Source organism: Ctenocephalides felis, unplaced genomic scaffold, assembly GCF_003426905.1.
Source record: "Ctenocephalides felis isolate EL2017-DRISC unplaced genomic scaffold, ASM342690v1 CF-g0.4_SCAFFOLD_00845, whole genome shotgun sequence".
NCBI classification, from domain to species: Eukaryota; Metazoa; Arthropoda; class Insecta; order Siphonaptera; family Pulicidae; genus Ctenocephalides; species Ctenocephalides felis.
In genome coordinates, this window is record NW_020536999.1 from 55,978,201 (window position 1) to 55,996,383 (window position 18,183).

General features: G+C 28.4%; 1 protein-coding gene and 1 pseudogene across 4 annotated transcripts; one reads left to right on the forward strand and one right to left on the reverse strand.

Moving 5' to 3' along the window:
* Positions 1-45: 45 nt before the first annotated feature.
* Positions 46-13,164, reverse strand: LOC113363538 (erbin-like). Of its 4 annotated transcripts, none has more exons than XM_026606031.1 (6): positions 13,076-13,164; positions 12,073-12,494; positions 4,275-4,454; positions 2,168-2,315; positions 1,647-2,084; positions 46-202 (listed from the first exon to the last, which is right to left on the reverse strand). In XM_026606031.1, the coding sequence occupies exons 2-6, from the start codon at positions 12,413-12,415 to the stop codon at positions 61-63; spliced, it is 1,251 nt and encodes a 416-aa protein (XP_026461816.1). In that variant the 5' UTR covers positions 12,416-12,494; positions 13,076-13,164; the 3' UTR covers positions 46-60. The 4 variants fall into 4 exon arrangements, with proteins under 4 accessions (XP_026461816.1, XP_026461815.1, XP_026461817.1 ...); XM_026606030.1 differs by having other exon boundaries at positions 13,067-13,164; XM_026606032.1 differs by lacking the exon at positions 46-202 and adding an exon at positions 477-1,534 and having other exon boundaries at positions 13,067-13,164.
* A 2,541-nt stretch (positions 13,165-15,705) lies between these two features.
* Positions 15,706-18,183, forward strand: part of LOC113386206 — a 3,639-nt pseudogene continuing 1,161 nt past the window's right edge.

Consider the following 18,183-nt stretch of genomic DNA (forward strand, 5'->3'; position numbering starts at 1 on the left):
GGTAGTAGTAATATATATATATATATATATATATATATATATATATATATAGGAATTATATCATGATACTGGATTAGGAATTAGTTTCCAAGGGATAAAAGTTACATTAGGATGATTTGCTAGCCAAATTCTCGTGCATTTACTTCCGCAAAACATTGCACTACATAATAAGTATGAATCGCCGAATAATCTTTTGACGGGCCTAAAATAAATATATATAATTTTTTTCGACCACATTACATATATCTTTCATTATTGTAATCAAAAACAATAGGAGAGAGGTGTGCAGTGTATAAATATTGGAATTATTTAAAAGTATTCACTACTATCTTATATAATATCATACTTATTTAAACGTACAGTTTAGCTCATAGAAATTATATTTGAATTTCTGATTGTTAAAATAAAGTGAAATGAAGAAAAAAATTAATCATTTATTTGACAAATTTTCACCACAGTAAGCTGTGATATGTGGCATTAAAATTTGCGCGACATGTAACATGATCGTTTTATAGGTAATAATTTTTTCAAAGTCTTAAGTTCATTTGAAAAAATCACAAAGTATTTACAGATACTTTGTTTTTATGATTAGAGTGTTCCCTATACCATTTTTCAGATAACAAGCCCCAGTTTTTTTAAAACCCTGTGATTCTGTAAATAAATTAAAATATGTCTTGTTTCGTTCTTTATATTGGGTAGGGCAAGGCACAAAAGTCTAATTTGACTTTGAGCAATTATATTGTGAAAACCGAACCGATTACATCACAATAAATAACAGATATCAAACAAACATCTATCTGACTATGCTCAGCAAAATTCATTATTGTAGAAATGTGTTTTTCAACTGTTTTTCAAAAATTTGTCACCTGGTACTTTTCTCCCCATATACGGGGTAAAATAGGCCCGGTCTAAGTCTTATTTTTAATTCTAACGAAATTTTACTAAATAATTGCTACATTATTTAACCAAATCAAAATATAAATTTTATGGGATAATTTTTCACAGACCTTGATCTGGTACTTCAGATATGTTCACCAGCAAAGTTGGAATGACTATTTATTCAATTTAACTCTTGTAAAATTGCTTAATTTACTTCTAAATTTGGTATTTTTCATTGTTTACACCTTTGCCAGGGTAAAAAATCAGTTGGCCTTTTACTCCAGAACCCATGTGTAAGTTTTCATATAGTGAGTTTATGGTGGTATTTCAATTAGTGGGTACTAACTTAAAATTAACAACACTAGGTGTATTAAAACATAAAATATACTTAAAAATTATATTAAGGTCTCGAAAACTAGAGAACAGTGCTCTCAATAAAAAATCTAACGACCTAAAAAATTACTTTTGTTATGGATTTTCAATCTTTGCCGTTTATCTCCTGATAGCATCATCCTAAGAATCAAAGTGATAGCTGATTGATAATCTCTTTCCTTCTACTTCCAAATATTGTTGTTAATAAATTTTTAACTTTACTTGTTTTTAAGATATCGGTAGTAGATCTATTTACCCGCGGACCTTTGAGCCCCTCTCTACCCTATAAAATTTGGCATTATTGCGAAATTTAATATGCTAGTCTGTAAACAGTTCCCCAAAGTAACTTACTTGCAAGCACCTCCCTCCTATATTAAAATTTCTCATTATCATACCTGTTTAAAAAGCAGAGCACTCCATATTCAAACAATCCAATTTTGCAGTTGTGGCAAACGGCATTCGGCCCTTCTTTTAACTGAGAACTCAGATGTAGAGGTAGTTCCTCAACATGCATTACTTCATGAGTCATTTTTATAAAACTTTTTCCGTTCACATAATAATGACCCTCCCCATCATAATCACTATCATAAAATTCATTATAATCTTCATCATCACAGTTTTCATTCTCATCCAGAAAGAAAGAGGTTTTGCTCAAAATAGCATGTGTTTTCCGCAAGGCCAATTCGAACAATGTTGGCATTTTTGGAGCAAAATATTGTGAAACATGTTTGATACCCGAATATAAATAAACATCGATTTCTGGTAAATTTTCAGTATTGACTACTTTTACATGGATTTGTCTTGGATGGAAAAATTCTGTCGAATCGTATGTCCTGCAATCAATTTGTAAATGCATCAGGTTGACGTACCAGTGAAGGTAATACAAATATATAATTGATTATATGTTTCCAATTACCAAAATCGTGTGCTGATATGTGGATTGATATCAAACAGAGGTTCAAGAGTCAAGGGTACATGTTTCAGGGCAGGGTTCAGCTTGAAAATAATATTAGGCAGAGGATCAGCGGCCAATGGTAATGCTGGTAAGCAGCGCAAATCACAACCTGTTAATGTCCAAATTAATTAATTATTTCTCATATATACTAGTTGCATTAACTTCATATTTATGTACTTTCCAAAAAATTCACTATCAAATTCAGAAAACCTGGCAATGGCAACACTAGCTGATAACTTATTTATACCCTAATTTACACTCTTTTAACATTTAACATATTGCCTATTACTTAATTAGTTATAATCATACACATCACTAATATATAAACACCTGGAGTTTAATAAACTCAATAAGTAATATGAAACTTTTCAAAATAATCAATTGTATCACGATTGGTTTAGCATGTTTATAAAAACAAGAATTCGAACAACAATGCTGGTTAAAAACATGTCTATTTATTTCATTCATTCATTTTATTAATTATTAAAGAGAAATTTGTTCTGAATTATATTGATCATTAACTAAAGTATACATTATTTTACTTTTTTACAGAAAAATCTTTTTAAATTCTAAATTTTCTCGAAATCTGATGATTAATAAATTTTAAAGCTAAATAGAGTAACGAAGTATGTAAAATCCTAAACAAAAACTACTTCCCGTGTTTGAAAGTGAGATAATCAGAAGTATTTGCATAGATAATTCTGTAAAAATATTTCATTAAAAGCACGATTTACCACGATTAGATGTTCTATGCGGAAAAAATTGTGCTAATTTTTTACTGATTTCAGGAAAAATAGTTATTGCAGGTTCTTATACTAAATAACTAATATGTGGATATTACAGCTATTAAATGGATCGATTTGTCTGGGTCAAAAAAGTCGCGTAGGCACATATTATTTTCGGAAATCTGGGGACCAAAATATGATATTTGCTCTATAAATGGGTCAAAATGGATTTATTTTAAAGTTCAACGTTTGGATTCTTCAGCGAAGTATCTTATTATGATCCCTAGTATCCGAAAATTATATGAGTCTATACGACTTTTAAATTGGCCCGCCCTAATGGGTATATAAGAGATTATATTAGCAGACTTGAGCACATTTTTGCACATATGCAAAATTTCAAATATTGTTAAACTTTTGCAACATATTTTTTTATTGCTTTTAATTTAATATTTTTAAATTCGTTTTTCGTTTGATCAATTAGAAAGACATTAGATTTTAGTTAGATCACTTTGGCATCGAAATTCATCTTGCTTGTATCACTAAATAGCACAACATATCTTTAATACGATAATCATACTATAATATAAGTATTGTACCAATTTATCAAAAAAAGAAGATGATCAAAATTATGCCAGAAGACAACCTGTTCGTAGAGTTCTTATTACGACACTTGGAGGTATCCAAAAATTGCTGATGATAACATTATTTTCATAAAAATGCTGAATATTGATAACCAAATCAGGTCTAATTATCAGTTGCTGGATCATTTTCATTATTTAAAATTCTATATATTTCAAATATTGTTGAATTTTTTTCAAAAAAGTCTATTTAATTAGCATTGAAGTGGCACATCAATTTTTATGGGTTTGATCAAATATACAGACATTAAGTATACACTTTGGAGCCGAAACTCATCCTTCTTGTCTCACCACTAACTAGTATAAAATATCTTCATTGATATAATTATATCATAATTATATTTGTACATCCCAATTTATCAGAAAAACGAAGGCGACAGAAGTGTTTCAGAGGACAACTATTAACTGATGGTAAAAATCATCTAAGGACACTTGAATGTATCCAGAAGTAGCCGTTGGTAACGTAAGTTTCAATTACAGACTGTTCAACAATAAGCACATCAGGTTTACAATATGAAATTAAAATTATCAGTTACTGACTACATTTACATATTCAGTTTTTCTACGATCAGTAATCTAATCTATGATGTTATCAATTATCAAGAGGTCCGATAATCCAAATTTGATTCGTTAAGGACAGAAGTAACCATGTTAATTAATGCCTTAGTATAACTCAAGTGCAATTTAAGGTAAAGTTTGACTTACAATTTGCGCTCAATTCCCTCAGACGTGGTAAGGAAAACACGGAAGGTGGCAATTCGAACAGCGGATTGCTGTCGACGGAAAGTTCTTCCAAGTTTCGAAGCTCACCGACACTCGGAGGCAGGCACTTTATGCCGTTGTAACTCACGTCCAAACGTCGCAAAGATCGTAACTGGGTGAAATCTGAAAAAAAAACAGATATTATAAAATAAGGTAAAAGATTTTCAAATTCTCAAATTACAAATTTATTAGAATTTTTCAGTTCATGTTTGAAGATAAGGGAAAAACATTTGTATAGAAACCCTATCATTATGCCGAATTTGAGTACAAATTAATCTCAAGTTTAAATATTTTTTTTAATTTTTTTATTAATTTATTTTTCTGATATTTTATTTCGTCAGCCTTTAATCAGAGGACAACCTGTTGGTTTGCATTATTCGTTTCAGGATTTATTTGCATACATTTTTCTATTATTATTTATTTGAACAGCAATCAGAACTTCAAGAGTTTTATCAGCTGTTTCTCAGTAATTTCTTACAAACTACGTTTGCTAATTATAGAAAGCAACCCAAAACACTTGACTCATCTGTATATATTGATTATTATTATTACAATTATTGTAAAAGTAATGCAGCAGTATCTGGGTAAGGGCTATTTTTACTTGAAAATACATTGCTATCTATATTTCTAAGTAAAAACTGATGTCACTACTGCTTGACATCAACTTTTGATTCAAGTACACTTTAGCCACTTACCTACCAGCAGCCTTTTTACACAAATAACCCCGAATTTTGAGTATTTTCTATAGCAAGTATCAGGAAGAATGAATAAAAAATAATAATTATCATATATAATGTTGGTATCAAGTGATAAGATTATAAGTGATAATTGGTTGTTGTAAACCAAGAAATGGAATTTCGTAATCGATTACATGATTCATATTCCATGTATCATATTCATTCGACATGAGCAAAGAAATAAGTAATAACCACGACCGCGCATTTCTGAAAACTGATATAACAATTCAAAATTATAATTTAAAAATAGCATTTTAAAATTATTATATTTAAGAACACCTATACTAATGTCTTTGAAAAGATAAAAAAAGAAAGTTTATGTTTGTTCAAAAATCATATTTGCTAATTTCAAGAAAATCTTTCAAGAAAAATGTGCTTTCTATTTCCATTAGATTATTATTATTATTATTGTTATTATCTTATTATTTCTAATATTGTTATTATCTAACATTTATTGTTTTAAATCCACTTTATTGTTTTTCTAGTATCATTTTATTATTCAGAAATTTTATTTATTTTATTTTTATTATTATTTGCTTTTATTTTATATTAAATCATCATGATATCATTTTAATATAAATTCTATTCTTTGTACTCTTATTTATTTAAATTTATGTTATTGTTTATTATTATTACTAGATGTTAAACTATTTAACAGTTGTAATAAATATTGTAATTACAAAAAAAAATAGATTTTCTTCAAAACAATATTATAAGTTTATTACAAAAAGCGTTTTAATCATGCAGCTTGTTTAGGAGCCAAATGACACTTTGCTCGAATATAATTTGCATTAAAAAAATTTAATCACTTTTAAATTCAAAAGATCTTAATTTACAAAAGAACAAGTCAAAAGAGATTAACCTCTTCCATATGTTGCTATTGAATTTAATAAAAAAACATAGAGCCAATATTAAAATTATTTGTTTGCTAAATGCCTGAAAATAATTAAACAATAGATCATAGATCCAAAAGCTCAATCTTTATTGACTGATTTGGCGAGCGTCCATTAATCACATGAATCTTCAGGGTAAAGGGGGATTTGGCATAAAATCATGAAATATAGTTTGGGGGAGGGAGGGGTCTAGTAAGATATCACGTGTATTTATTTTTTACATAAACTTTAAAAAAAAAAAATCACACATTAAAAAAAATATACGATTTTTTCTCATAACTAAAGATACACGTAATGTTTGGTGGGAGGATAATTTTAAATATCACCACGTATCACCAAGGGGGAGGAGGGGTCCAAAAATCTCTAAAATATCGGTCACGTGATTAATGGACGTCCCCTTTACATGTATGCTATTTTACATACTGTGGCAGATTAGGTTTAGGTTTACGTTTTACTTGAGATAACATAATTTCGTGCTTGTGTCTTAATTAAGAGAAACATTACTTCAGAATGTTTATTGATGTAAATTTCCAATAATATTATGTCATGATGCTTTGTTTACCCAGGCTGAATAAGCATACATTTCATAGAAGGAGGAGCTTCTTGATTAATAATGCACAGGAATCGAAAAATTAAATTAAACTTAGGATATTAATAGTATAGTTGTAAGTTGCATTTTGCCTTTGTGACAAGTTGCATGAACTTTGTGATAAGTGTTTATAATCGGTTTATTCAAAAATAGTTTTTTGAATCATAGATATATCATCTACACCTGTCTACATGTCTATCCGTCTTTCTGTCCACCTGTCTACTTATCTACATCTATTACAGTTCACTTGTTTACCTGTCTATCTTTATAATTTTCAACTTAGTATGTTTACATGTCTACCTGTCTACCATTTTTACCCGTCTACCATTTTTACCCGTCCGCCTATTAGTCATCCTACCTATATATCTACTTTTCTGCTCTTTACCCGTTAACATGTCTACCTGTTTACCTGTCTGCTTCACTTCCGGTTCAACTGTTTATCTATCTGGCTACATGTCTACCTGTCTGCCTGTTTACTTCTACAATACTATTCTCCACTTTACTACCTTTTTACCCGTCTACCTATTTACTCGTTCACCTTTCTACATTCATACATCCCTCGCTGTTTACCTATCTACCTGTCTATATGACCTATCTGTCTACCTGTCTACCTGGCTGTCAATAATTATATTTGTATACGAATCAATAATAAATGATTTGTATTGATTTGAAAAGCCGCCCCTGTAATTGTTACACAAAATGTTTCAAGATTTGTCTATCATTATTGATAAAATGTATTTAAGGTGACACATGTTTTGCCTTCTACTTTGAAATACCAATATCATTAAAAAATTTAATAATTTGCTTATTTTTTAGATAATGAAGATGGCTTAAAAATGTATTTAAATGACAAAAAAACTCATGATAATTTTACTAAAATTCGACACAATGGATATCTTCTAAAGATCGTACTCGTACACACAGCTAGTTAAGTGACGCTCGTAGCCAAAGGGTTACTAGGCTATTAGAACGATCAGTCGGCCTTTTTTTATACTTTGTTTTATTATATTGATATAATAAAACTTTTAATATTGCTTTATTTTTAGTAAGCTTTTACGACGTTGCCGCAGCAATATCGCATAAAATTATGAATATAAAACTTTAAACACTATTACGTAATATATGCATAAATGTGCAAACATCATTATTAAGTATAAACAACTTCGATAAACGACCATTAGTTTATTCCACCATGATATTAATCAGGATTAAGTTCGTCATCGATAAAATTGTAATAACTATGAATATGGAAATATAAAATAAGTATAACGATACGAGAATACCTACGTAATTAGAACACTTTTGATTACATTAATAGTGAAAATACTGCCTACATCAATCGTTCGTCAGATGAATTTCTCAAACAGGTAAAGGTGATAATCAGAGTGAGACTAATTATTAGTTATGCATGCACTATGAGAATTGTTAAAAGAAATTGTAATGAATCACTCTGAACAAGTGCGCTGTGTATGACTATCAATAAATGTGTGCATTTCTTTTTTATATTTATTATTTGTCTTTAAAAATAGGTGAAACTAGTGGAGTATGGTATCGTGCCTTAAGGCAAATTGCTGGAACTTCCCGTACCAAAAACAAAATTAAAAAAAAAACTTTGAAAAAAATAGATTTTCGAAAAATTTTGAAATTTTTGAAAAAAATGACATTTTTGAAAATGTTGATTGTTTCTATTTTTTGATTTTTTTGTATTATGATTTTTTTTGAAAATATTGAACATTTTTTAGGCAATGGCGCTGCATAGCTGATTTGGGGTCAAAATATCAAAGCGCCTAAGCGCCGGTAGTCTTCTAACGTGTAAACATTGTACACAAAATTTGTACTTATTATTATAATTTTAATAAAATATGTGATAATATGATGTACATATGTCTAATGATCATTTTGGCATTATTTTTTACTTTTTTCATTGGATCTACGGAGACGCTAGACCTGTATATACACAAATTTCGCCAATTGTTGATTTCGTCAAGACAAGTAAAATAATTTTTGCCCCGTATCTCCGAAACGGCAGGACCTGCTTTTCAGTAGGAATCGAATTATTCTAATCGGTTGATCCGTATTCGCAAAATAGTCTACAAAAATTTGTATCCGCACACACACAGACACACACACATACATACATACACACATACATCCTTTTTTCTAAGGTATGCTTGAAAATGTTCAGAAACCCTTGAAGCGTAAAGATATATAAAACATTTTATTTTCCATTTTTTTGCGATTACTATAACTTACCCTACGGGAAGTTGATAAACGAGCTTGATTATTAATTATCAAGTAATATTTATACACAAAAGGATTTTTAATACGAAATATACAAAGTCAACAAAACCTATTTTGCGAAGGGAAACATTAATAATAGGGTAGAGCGGGGCTTAAAGGTCCGCGGGTAAAAAAGCTTACCATAATTATCTCAAAAACAAGTAAAGTATTGAATTTTTCAATGTACTATTTTAAAGTAGAAGGCAAAAAATGTGTAACCAACCATCACCTGAAGTTGCCTTCAATCTTTCTTCCTAATCTCCATCAAATAAAAATTCGTAAAATTGATAAACCTATAATTAACAATCGATCACAACAGTAGTAATACACCCATTATCGCTTATTTTAAGCTCTATAAATAAATAATGTTATTATTCCAGAAAATCTAAGCCATTCGATAACTTCTTGAATTACTCAATTATCGCAAACAATTAACTAAATCAATTTCATAAACAATCACACTTCTATTTGAAATGTTCTCATCAAGTTGTTTGTAAATTGCAAATTGGTTGCAAATATCAAATTGTTTGTAAATTTTCGGATATATCAACTTATAATTTTATATGAATTATTTGACCAATAATTGGTCATATTGTTGGCTGTAAGTTTCACAAAAAAGGAGAATTCTGCACTATATATTTTTAAATTTGTATAATTCACTTAAATTTGGTGAAAGCTAGTTTTTCATTGTTTATAGTAACTACTGAAAATAACGCATTATCTAATTAATTATGGTACTGTATTACACTGCAAAGAAACCCATTATATAAATTCACTAATTGCGTTACTTTGTTGTAAAATGTTATTACATTTTAATAATTCACTAATAAATAAATTTCTTTGCAAAACAATTTTCAAAAGTAAAATTATCACGTAAAAGTAATTATCAGTCACGTTATTATTTAGAGTAGGCAAATGAACAAAAATACTTCGAATTAAAATTACCGCTAAAAATGAAAAATTTGATTCAATATGGAAAGAAATTAAAAAGTTATTTGAAACTAAGAAGTTACACGAATCAAAAAAAAATATTCACGTAAATGCATTGTGTAGATTTAGTGTGAAAAAAGTGTTGGTGTTTTAATATTATCTTTTGTAGCATTATTTTTAAAAATTTTAGTGAGTATGTAATTCAAAACTGATGCAATATTCTACTATTTAAACTCAAATATTTAGAATTCGCTACATGTATGTTCAAACTAAAGTGAAATACAATGTTTTTTATTGATCTTTTTAATTTAATATTATAGGCCAAATCTTGGAAAACCTCAGATGCTTAATAAAATCTTATTGTGCCAGTTCATCAAAATTAAAAATCGGTTATATGCACAAAAGTTGCTTTATTTATTTGTCATATACTAAGCCAGAACTTAAAATAAAATAAGCATGGGCAGAATGACCGATATAATTTCTGTCACAAATGTTCCAATAATAATTTCACTAATTTTATCGCAAATTTTTGATTCGCTTTATAAACAAAAGATTATAATTTTCGATGTTTCGAATTAATTTGTTTCTAGAAACAGTACGTTATATACATTCGTTAATAATTATGTGTATGGATTACCACTTACCATGTTTTTCAGAGTTTGTTATATTTCTTTGATAACGAAACTTAAACTGTGTTGAAAATTAACAATTTGACCAATAAAATACGCCCAGAATTTTAATCTAGCGACGAAATTTTATATAAAAATATTATATATACGAATGTGAATGTTATAACAATACTGAAATTAATTATGTTTTATGTACAATATTTCAAATTTGAGAAGATTTTATATATGGACATATGATTTTAAACGTTAATTAATATAATATAATTTAGTGTTCCTGATAAAATTATATTGCTGAAGCTCCAGAATATGTAGATAATTGACTCTACAAGTTTTTGAATAAATGAATTTAAACATAAATTAATATATAAACAAGTTCTGGTGAATATTAAATATTAGGGCTTTACTTTCAGGTTTTACATTTAAGATCCAAACGTTGTGCAGTTATAATATAAAATAATTTTACTTAGGTTACATTTTACTTAGGTTACAATTTTATTGACTGTGGCTTAATAACTGATACTGAATTATTTTTATGATTGACTAATACTATAAAATCAGGTGCTCCAATTCATCAGAAAAATAAGAATTAATTTCAGGTTAATAAAATATATATTTTATATTTGATAAAAAACGATAATTTTATATTTTTAACTTTCCGTATTATAATCGTCCAAAAATATAAAATTGAATTTTTTTTGCATTTATTCACGTTTTGAAGGTTGGAAGGAAAAATGGATGTGTGTGTTTATAAAATTTTTGACCATGTTTTCGGGCGCACGGATCAATCGAATTGATGGTTCAAAAAACATTTGATTCCTATTGACAGGGAGATGTGCTGATTAGTTTTTGGCAAAGGCAAGTCCAACCGTTTTGGAGATACCGAGCTAAATGTGTAAAACATGAATGTTTTTGAAAAAAATAAGCATCCAATTTGAATGATTCAAAAAACTTTCTGTTTGTGCTGACAAAACGATTGCTTTTGGGAAGAATTTTTTTTCCATTTTTTCTTAATTCCCATAAAAAAAATTTAATATCGAAAATATTTCGGATTTTTATTTTAGTTCTAGCTAAAGTTTTTAGGCTCACTTATATACTCGAAATAAATAATTTTAACCCTGCAATTCAGTTTATATAATTCTTTTAAATATTGGGCAATGTCTTTCATTTTAATTTCGATTGATTAAGTGTTGTTTATTCATTTTTCTGTAAACATATATAAGTTACAGTATTTATAATAATCTATTTGAAAGCATTTAATATTTCTAGAATATTTTATTACGGTATGAGAAGTTCCAGCAATTTGCCTTAAGACACGATGCCATGCACCACTAGTTAGTTTTAAGAATAAACAAGTATGTGTTTAGTTAAAATTTATAACAAAACAAGCATTCTCAGCTTGCTGAGTTTGTATGTTTTTTAAAATGGCAATAAGCCAAGTAAAAAATTTATGTATCTGGACCTTTGATTAGATATTCGAAAAGCCTAGTTCTAGTAAAACAATCGACTAGCATACACAAAATATGTTGATAGATCAAATTTAGTAAACAACGGAATATTGCCAAGCAATTATTATCAAAGATGTCTTTGCTGGTGTTTTCATAATGTTGCTCACAAAGACACTTTACTCTATTAGCACTATTTGTAGTTTGATATTAATATTTGAAAAAAAATCTGACTACTTACCGGGCAAATTGGTCAAGTTATTATCAGTAATGATTAAATTCGTCAAACTGTGTAAAGATTTGATCTCTTGCGGAAGTTTGCTCAAACTGTTACTACTTAAGTTCAGATCAGTCAGGTGCGACAAGGTGCCAATTTCCTCCGGAATATCCCGCAAATTATTATTATCCAAATAAAGTGCACTCAAATTCCTTAAATACGTGATCCATGGCGGCAAAGTTTGAATTCTATTATGTTGTAAATGCATTTCCCTCACGCTACTGCCATAATGTTCCAATTCACTTGGCAACTCCATAATTCCATGATGATTCCAGTTAATGATCGCGTTTGTGGACCAGTTTTCCATGATTTCGGATTAGCAGGTTGCAAATTATAAGTTTGCAGTTTGAAGTTCTTAGCTGGAGTTTACAACTGGATATCTGATCCTGAAATTGTGTATTTCTGGGCTCATCACATCAAAAGACAAGAACGCACTGCCAAGTTATTTTTAACGCGCGCGTTTATTAGTAGAACGTGAATGCTATACACTGATTGAGATGCATTTTTGATAGTTGCCGGTCTTACAATCATTTTGTAAGTGAAAAAGAAACATTGGAGCTAAAAAACGTTCAATTTAAAAAAAAATAGTTTTTTTGTGACATTTTGTAAAACGTCATATTTTAAAATTTGAAAAAAATAATGATAATATCATTGGATTCATAGCTTTAAAATTATTAACAAAAAACTGTGTTTATAAGGTACTAATCTATACACTCAGTACTTGTGCATCACATGTGTATTTTGCAAATTTTAATAATTTCTAAATTTGCAATTCAGTTTAATTTCTACGCTGAATAATATTTCCAAAATTGCAATAAATGTAACAAACCAATAAGAGTGAAAACACATAAAAATTTGAATAATCATGAACTATAGCTAATGCTAAATTAATTAATTTAAATAATATTTCATGAATAAACGTAAATCCGAAATACATTGGATAAAAAAATAATCATACACAATAAACCTGCAATTTTCATTAACAATTCATTTCACTCAAATAAATTCAACTTAAAATTTGTTAATTGTTAATTCAGCCCGATATTAATAGTTCCTTTGAAAACTGTTGAATGAATGAAACCAAAAATGTAAAGAAATTCTATTCAGTTTCGACAGCAATAGACGAAGAGCTAATAACATTTTTGAACAGTATATCTTCTGAACAAGAGTTCTAATATTTAAAGCGTAAGTTTTTATTAAATTTTATATTATATATACAAATATTACATTCAAAAAATGTAGAAGTTCTCAAAACTCAAATATCGACAATATTTTAAGCTTGCGAGCAATTTGCTTGAAGCAAATAATTGTTGCATCTTAATTTATATCTAATTCACTTCAAATCTCAAAATAAAATCAACTAGATTTTCACTTGCTATATCCGAACTGTATGAAAAGCTATTTATTTGATTCATTCTCAGTAAATAATTGATGATTTTATTAGGTTTGCCATTGCTCATGAAAGAAGTTCTCCATGAATTTTATTAGATTTTTATTTATAAACGTGTATACATAGTGCTTTTTGAGAGCATGTATATGCTTAATAAATCAGATTATTTTATCAATAATTTTGTAATAATCATTTTGATTGTCTAATCTTTATTTTTCTAATATGAAAATTGCTAACTAATTTCATATATTATTTATTCATAAACGTGTCTATATAATTCTTTATATGTTCAATTTAAATTTAGATTTCTCTAGTACTAATTTAATAATATTTGCTCTGATTGTCAATATCCTAATTTTTATATTTCTTTTATAAAAATTGCTATAAGAATTTTATTACTTATTACTCTTTTACCAAAATGCAAGGCATGCTCAAATAATATATCCTGAGAGAGTAAAAAGTTTTCAAATATTCCAAGTGATGGCTAATAATATTGCTATTGCTAACAGAAAATTCAATTTACGTTGCAAAAAAATCTGATCTTTAAAAATCATATTTTTCATGACAAAAAGCAAATTTACTACAACTTATCAGACCATGGACTTATCGGACACTGTTTTTTTTTAAATATTGACAGTAATTAATTGTATATGTAGTTAGTAGTTTTTAACAAAAATTCATACTATTTTTCTTCGTTACATAATTACTCTGGTTGGATTGTTACTTTAAATTTTAGTATTTTTGAAAATTTTAACATTTCTTTGATTATATATATATATATATATCATATTATCATATTAACATGAATTGCTAAGAAAATTCTTCCCTAAACATCATTTTAATTTGCGTCGTGTTTTGTAAGAACATAAAGTAAAGGTGTAGGTATAATAACAAAATTTAACACAAAAATCTGATTATATTTATGAAAATCCAATCAAAAATCCAGGAATCATTTTGATAGTATGAAATACTCATACGAACTAATTAAAATATTTAAGCTTCAGAAAAGAGCTATTCGAATAATTTTTTCCCTGCCCAGTAAAGCCTCCTGCAGACCCTTATTTAAAAAATACAATATTCTAACTGTCCCATGCATTTTTCTGCTAGTAACATTAACTTTCATCAAAAACAATTCGAAACTTTTTGATATGGCTTCGTCCTCAAATTACAACACTAGACACAAACTTATTAAGGCGCGTACATTTAAATTGGCCAGCTCTTTCAATACGATCGACGGTCTTCCACTTCCACTCAATATCCGAAACTTAGACAGCAAAAAATTTCATGCTTCCCTAGTTAAACTTTTTAAAGACTTAGCTTTTTATGACATTACTGAATTTTCTCAATTTGAATTCAATAACTATTTTCTTGCATAATCTTTATCCTGTATCTATGTAGTCTGACCATTTGATCGCCTGTACAACCATTATTTTTTTTCTCTTCATTTTTTTATTGCTATTTTATTAATTTAAATTTTTTACGGTTTTAAATGAGTATAACTTTCAACCTTGTGCAAGAATTTTGAGCTTGACTGGTGGTCAAATAGACTTTAATATGATGAACTTGATGATGAACATTGTATTTAATGTTCGAATGCTTTTTTTCAGCTCTTTTTTTCAGAATCAAAATTCGTGCAGCTACTATGATTATTATAAAATTAGTATCCTTTTAATATTAACTATGAATAAGCTTGACAAGAGCCTGAAATAATATCTATTATTATTGATTACGGCTTGCTTATGAATAAATAAAATAAAATAATAATAAAATAAATACTAAATTTTATCCGAAATATACATTTTTGTAGATAATTAAATGATATTCCAGAAAAATATATTATATATGATTATAATAAATTACAACATTCTTTTTAATCTGGTATACCACAAAAAAAAAATTATTTCCTCAAGCTTCCTCACTAAAGTTTAAGTTCGAATTACCCGCTTAAGAAACAAGTTAGCCACTACACAAAACGCGAATTACTTGAACACGTGTTTTGACATTAGAAACATAACCCTATTTCAAGATTGACGTTTCTTATATTACGTTGAATTACTTTAATGTTAATATAATCTAATAATATAAATATATAAGTAGTGCTTCGACAGAAATTTGCTCTAACAAATTTTGGATTCATTTTCGATATCCAAATGTTTTAATATTTATTATAAATCATAATTTAAAATCATAGTGTTAAAGTAGCATACAAAATGAAAGTCAAAGTAATCAGCAGAAATCCTGATGAATACTTACGTCCAACAAAATTGGATATACATAGAGGTATATGAAATAAAAAATGTGTTTTTATATGCTATATCTCAAACTAATTGCTTGCCAGACAAATAACCTCGAATACCAATTTTTATCATTGAGACCATGCAAAAATGTCCTTGATTGATTGATTATTCTGGTGTTATTATTTTCTTACTTCCAAACCTGTAATAATACAACGCATAAGTAATTTGGCCACTTTTATAAAGCCACTAATTCAACGAAGAAATTTTATACAACAAATAAGTGCAAATAACGCTGCCAGAATTTCTATAAAATTCATTCCGAAGTATTTTTTTCTAGCAAAAGTCTATACTTATTATTTTTATATTCAGTTCCCAGAAACTATGATCCTGCACTACATCCATTTGAGGCTCCCAGAGAATATGTTAGAGCTCTAAATGCAGTTAAATTAGAAAGGGTATTTGCTAAGCCTTTTGTCGGCAATCTTAGCGGTCACAGAGATGGTGTATCCTGTTTTGCTAAACATCCAGCAAGTTTATCAAATTTAACCAGTGGTGCCTATGATGGAGAAGTTAGAGTTTGGGATTTGCCACAAAGAAAATGTATTAGAAGTTTCGTTGCACATGAAGGTAATAAAAATATCATCAATATAATGATTCACCTTTCACTATAAAGTGCAATAAATTCATTCTCAAATTATTCCATTGAATGAGTTTTTAAATATTATTTATCAATAATTTCAAATTCTGATTTAGATTTCTTTGCACTCATATATAGGAAATGGTTCATTAATCCTCAAAAACAGGGACAAGCATCTTATAAACATTAAATGGAAATGAGATATACATCGTTTTCCCTGTGCTTTTGGTGTTATGATAAACACTTTTCTATGATGAGCATAACTTGACTTATTGCCTCAGATACATCAAAAATGAAATTTAGTCGAACTCAATTTATTATAATAAAAATAATTGAATTTTCATTCATTATATTATTATTATTTTTCTGGTATATCAATTATATCTCAACTTATTATAATAAAAATAATTGATTTCTCATTGACTTGATTTCTCATCATTATTATTTTTATTTACTATAGGGATAGTAAGAGGTCTAGCATATAAACCAGATGGCCAACACTTTATAACTGTTGGTGATGACAAAACAATCAAAACCTGGAATACCAGCCCTCCTGAATTTGGAGAAGAGGAAGAACCTGTCAATACAATTTTAAGTAGAATTCTAACAGGTGTAACCCATCACCGTAAAAAACCTATAATAGCCAACTTGTGGTGAAGTCTGTCAATTGTGGGAACATGATCGAAATGAACCCATAAGGTCTATGAAATGGGGAGTAGATAGTATAGTACATGATGTAGCCTTTAATCGAGTTGAGACAAACTTGTTAGCGGCTTGTGCCAGTGATAGAAGCATTATATTGTATGATACCAGGGAAGCTAAACCTTTGAGAAAGGTTGTTATGACTCTGAGATCTAATAGACTGGCATGGAATCCTATGGAGGCCTTCACATTCACCTTAGCAAATGAAGATTATAAGTAATAATTGTATTTTATTTAAATTTTAATTTATTGACTTAGATTTTAAGTTAGTCTTAACATTTGTTTTTATTACTGTTTTATTTACCATAATCAATTAGATCAATCAAAGCCAATTAGCTCAAACTTCTAAATTTAATTCTTAATAATATGTTAAAGTTTAAACATATTAATAGTTGCACTTGAGGGAAATGAAAGTGGTAAAATAATAGAATTAATAATAATAATTTTAAAAGATGCATTATGTCTCGCCTTTGATATTATTTGATATTAGAGTGAGCAAAATTGACATATGTATATATTTTATGTATAACCTTTAACACAAATTTTTTAGTTTATACACATTTGACACAAGAAAGTTAAGACAACCAGTAATGGTCCACATGGATCATGTTTCGGCTGTAGTAGATGTAGATTATTCACCAACAGGAAAAGAATTTGTTTCTGGAAGTTATGATAAAACAATCAGAATTTTCGACAGTCACATGGGACATTCAAGAGAGGTATTAATTTAAAAAAACATGTATGATGAATGTATATTTATGATGACTTGTTTAATTATCAAATTAATTAACAGGTGTATCACACTAAACGTATGCAGCGTTTGACTTGTGTACTATGGTCCCTTGATGATAAATATGTTTTGAGTGGATCTGATGAAATGAATATCCGTATGTGGAAGGCTAGGGCAGCAGAAAAGCTTGGAGTGGTATGTATTATTTGTTTTAAATAAAACTTTAGAATGAATTTTGTTATGTTATGAACTTTTTTTCAGATGAAACCCAGGGAACGAAATGCTATACAAGTTGCAACAGCTTTGAAAGAGAAGTTTGCTGGCCATCCACAGATCAAGAGAATTGCAAGGCACAGACAAGTTCCACAACATGTTTACA

What these genes read in the sequence shown, in the direction of transcription:
- LOC113363538 (XM_026606031.1), bottom strand. Translation starts at nt 12,415, where the DNA reads ATGGAAAACTGGTCCACAAACGCGATCATTAACTGGAATCATCATGGA. An exon ending in TAACTTGACCAATTTGCCCG is followed by an intron (nt 4,455 to 12,072) that starts GTAAGTAGTCAG and finishes TTTTTTTTTCAG; the next exon opens with ATTTCACCCAGTTACGATCT. An exon ending in GTGCTCTGCTTTTTAAACAG is followed by an intron (nt 203 to 1,646) that starts GTATGATAATGA and finishes TATTTATTTTAG; the next exon opens with GCCCGTCAAAAGATTATTCG.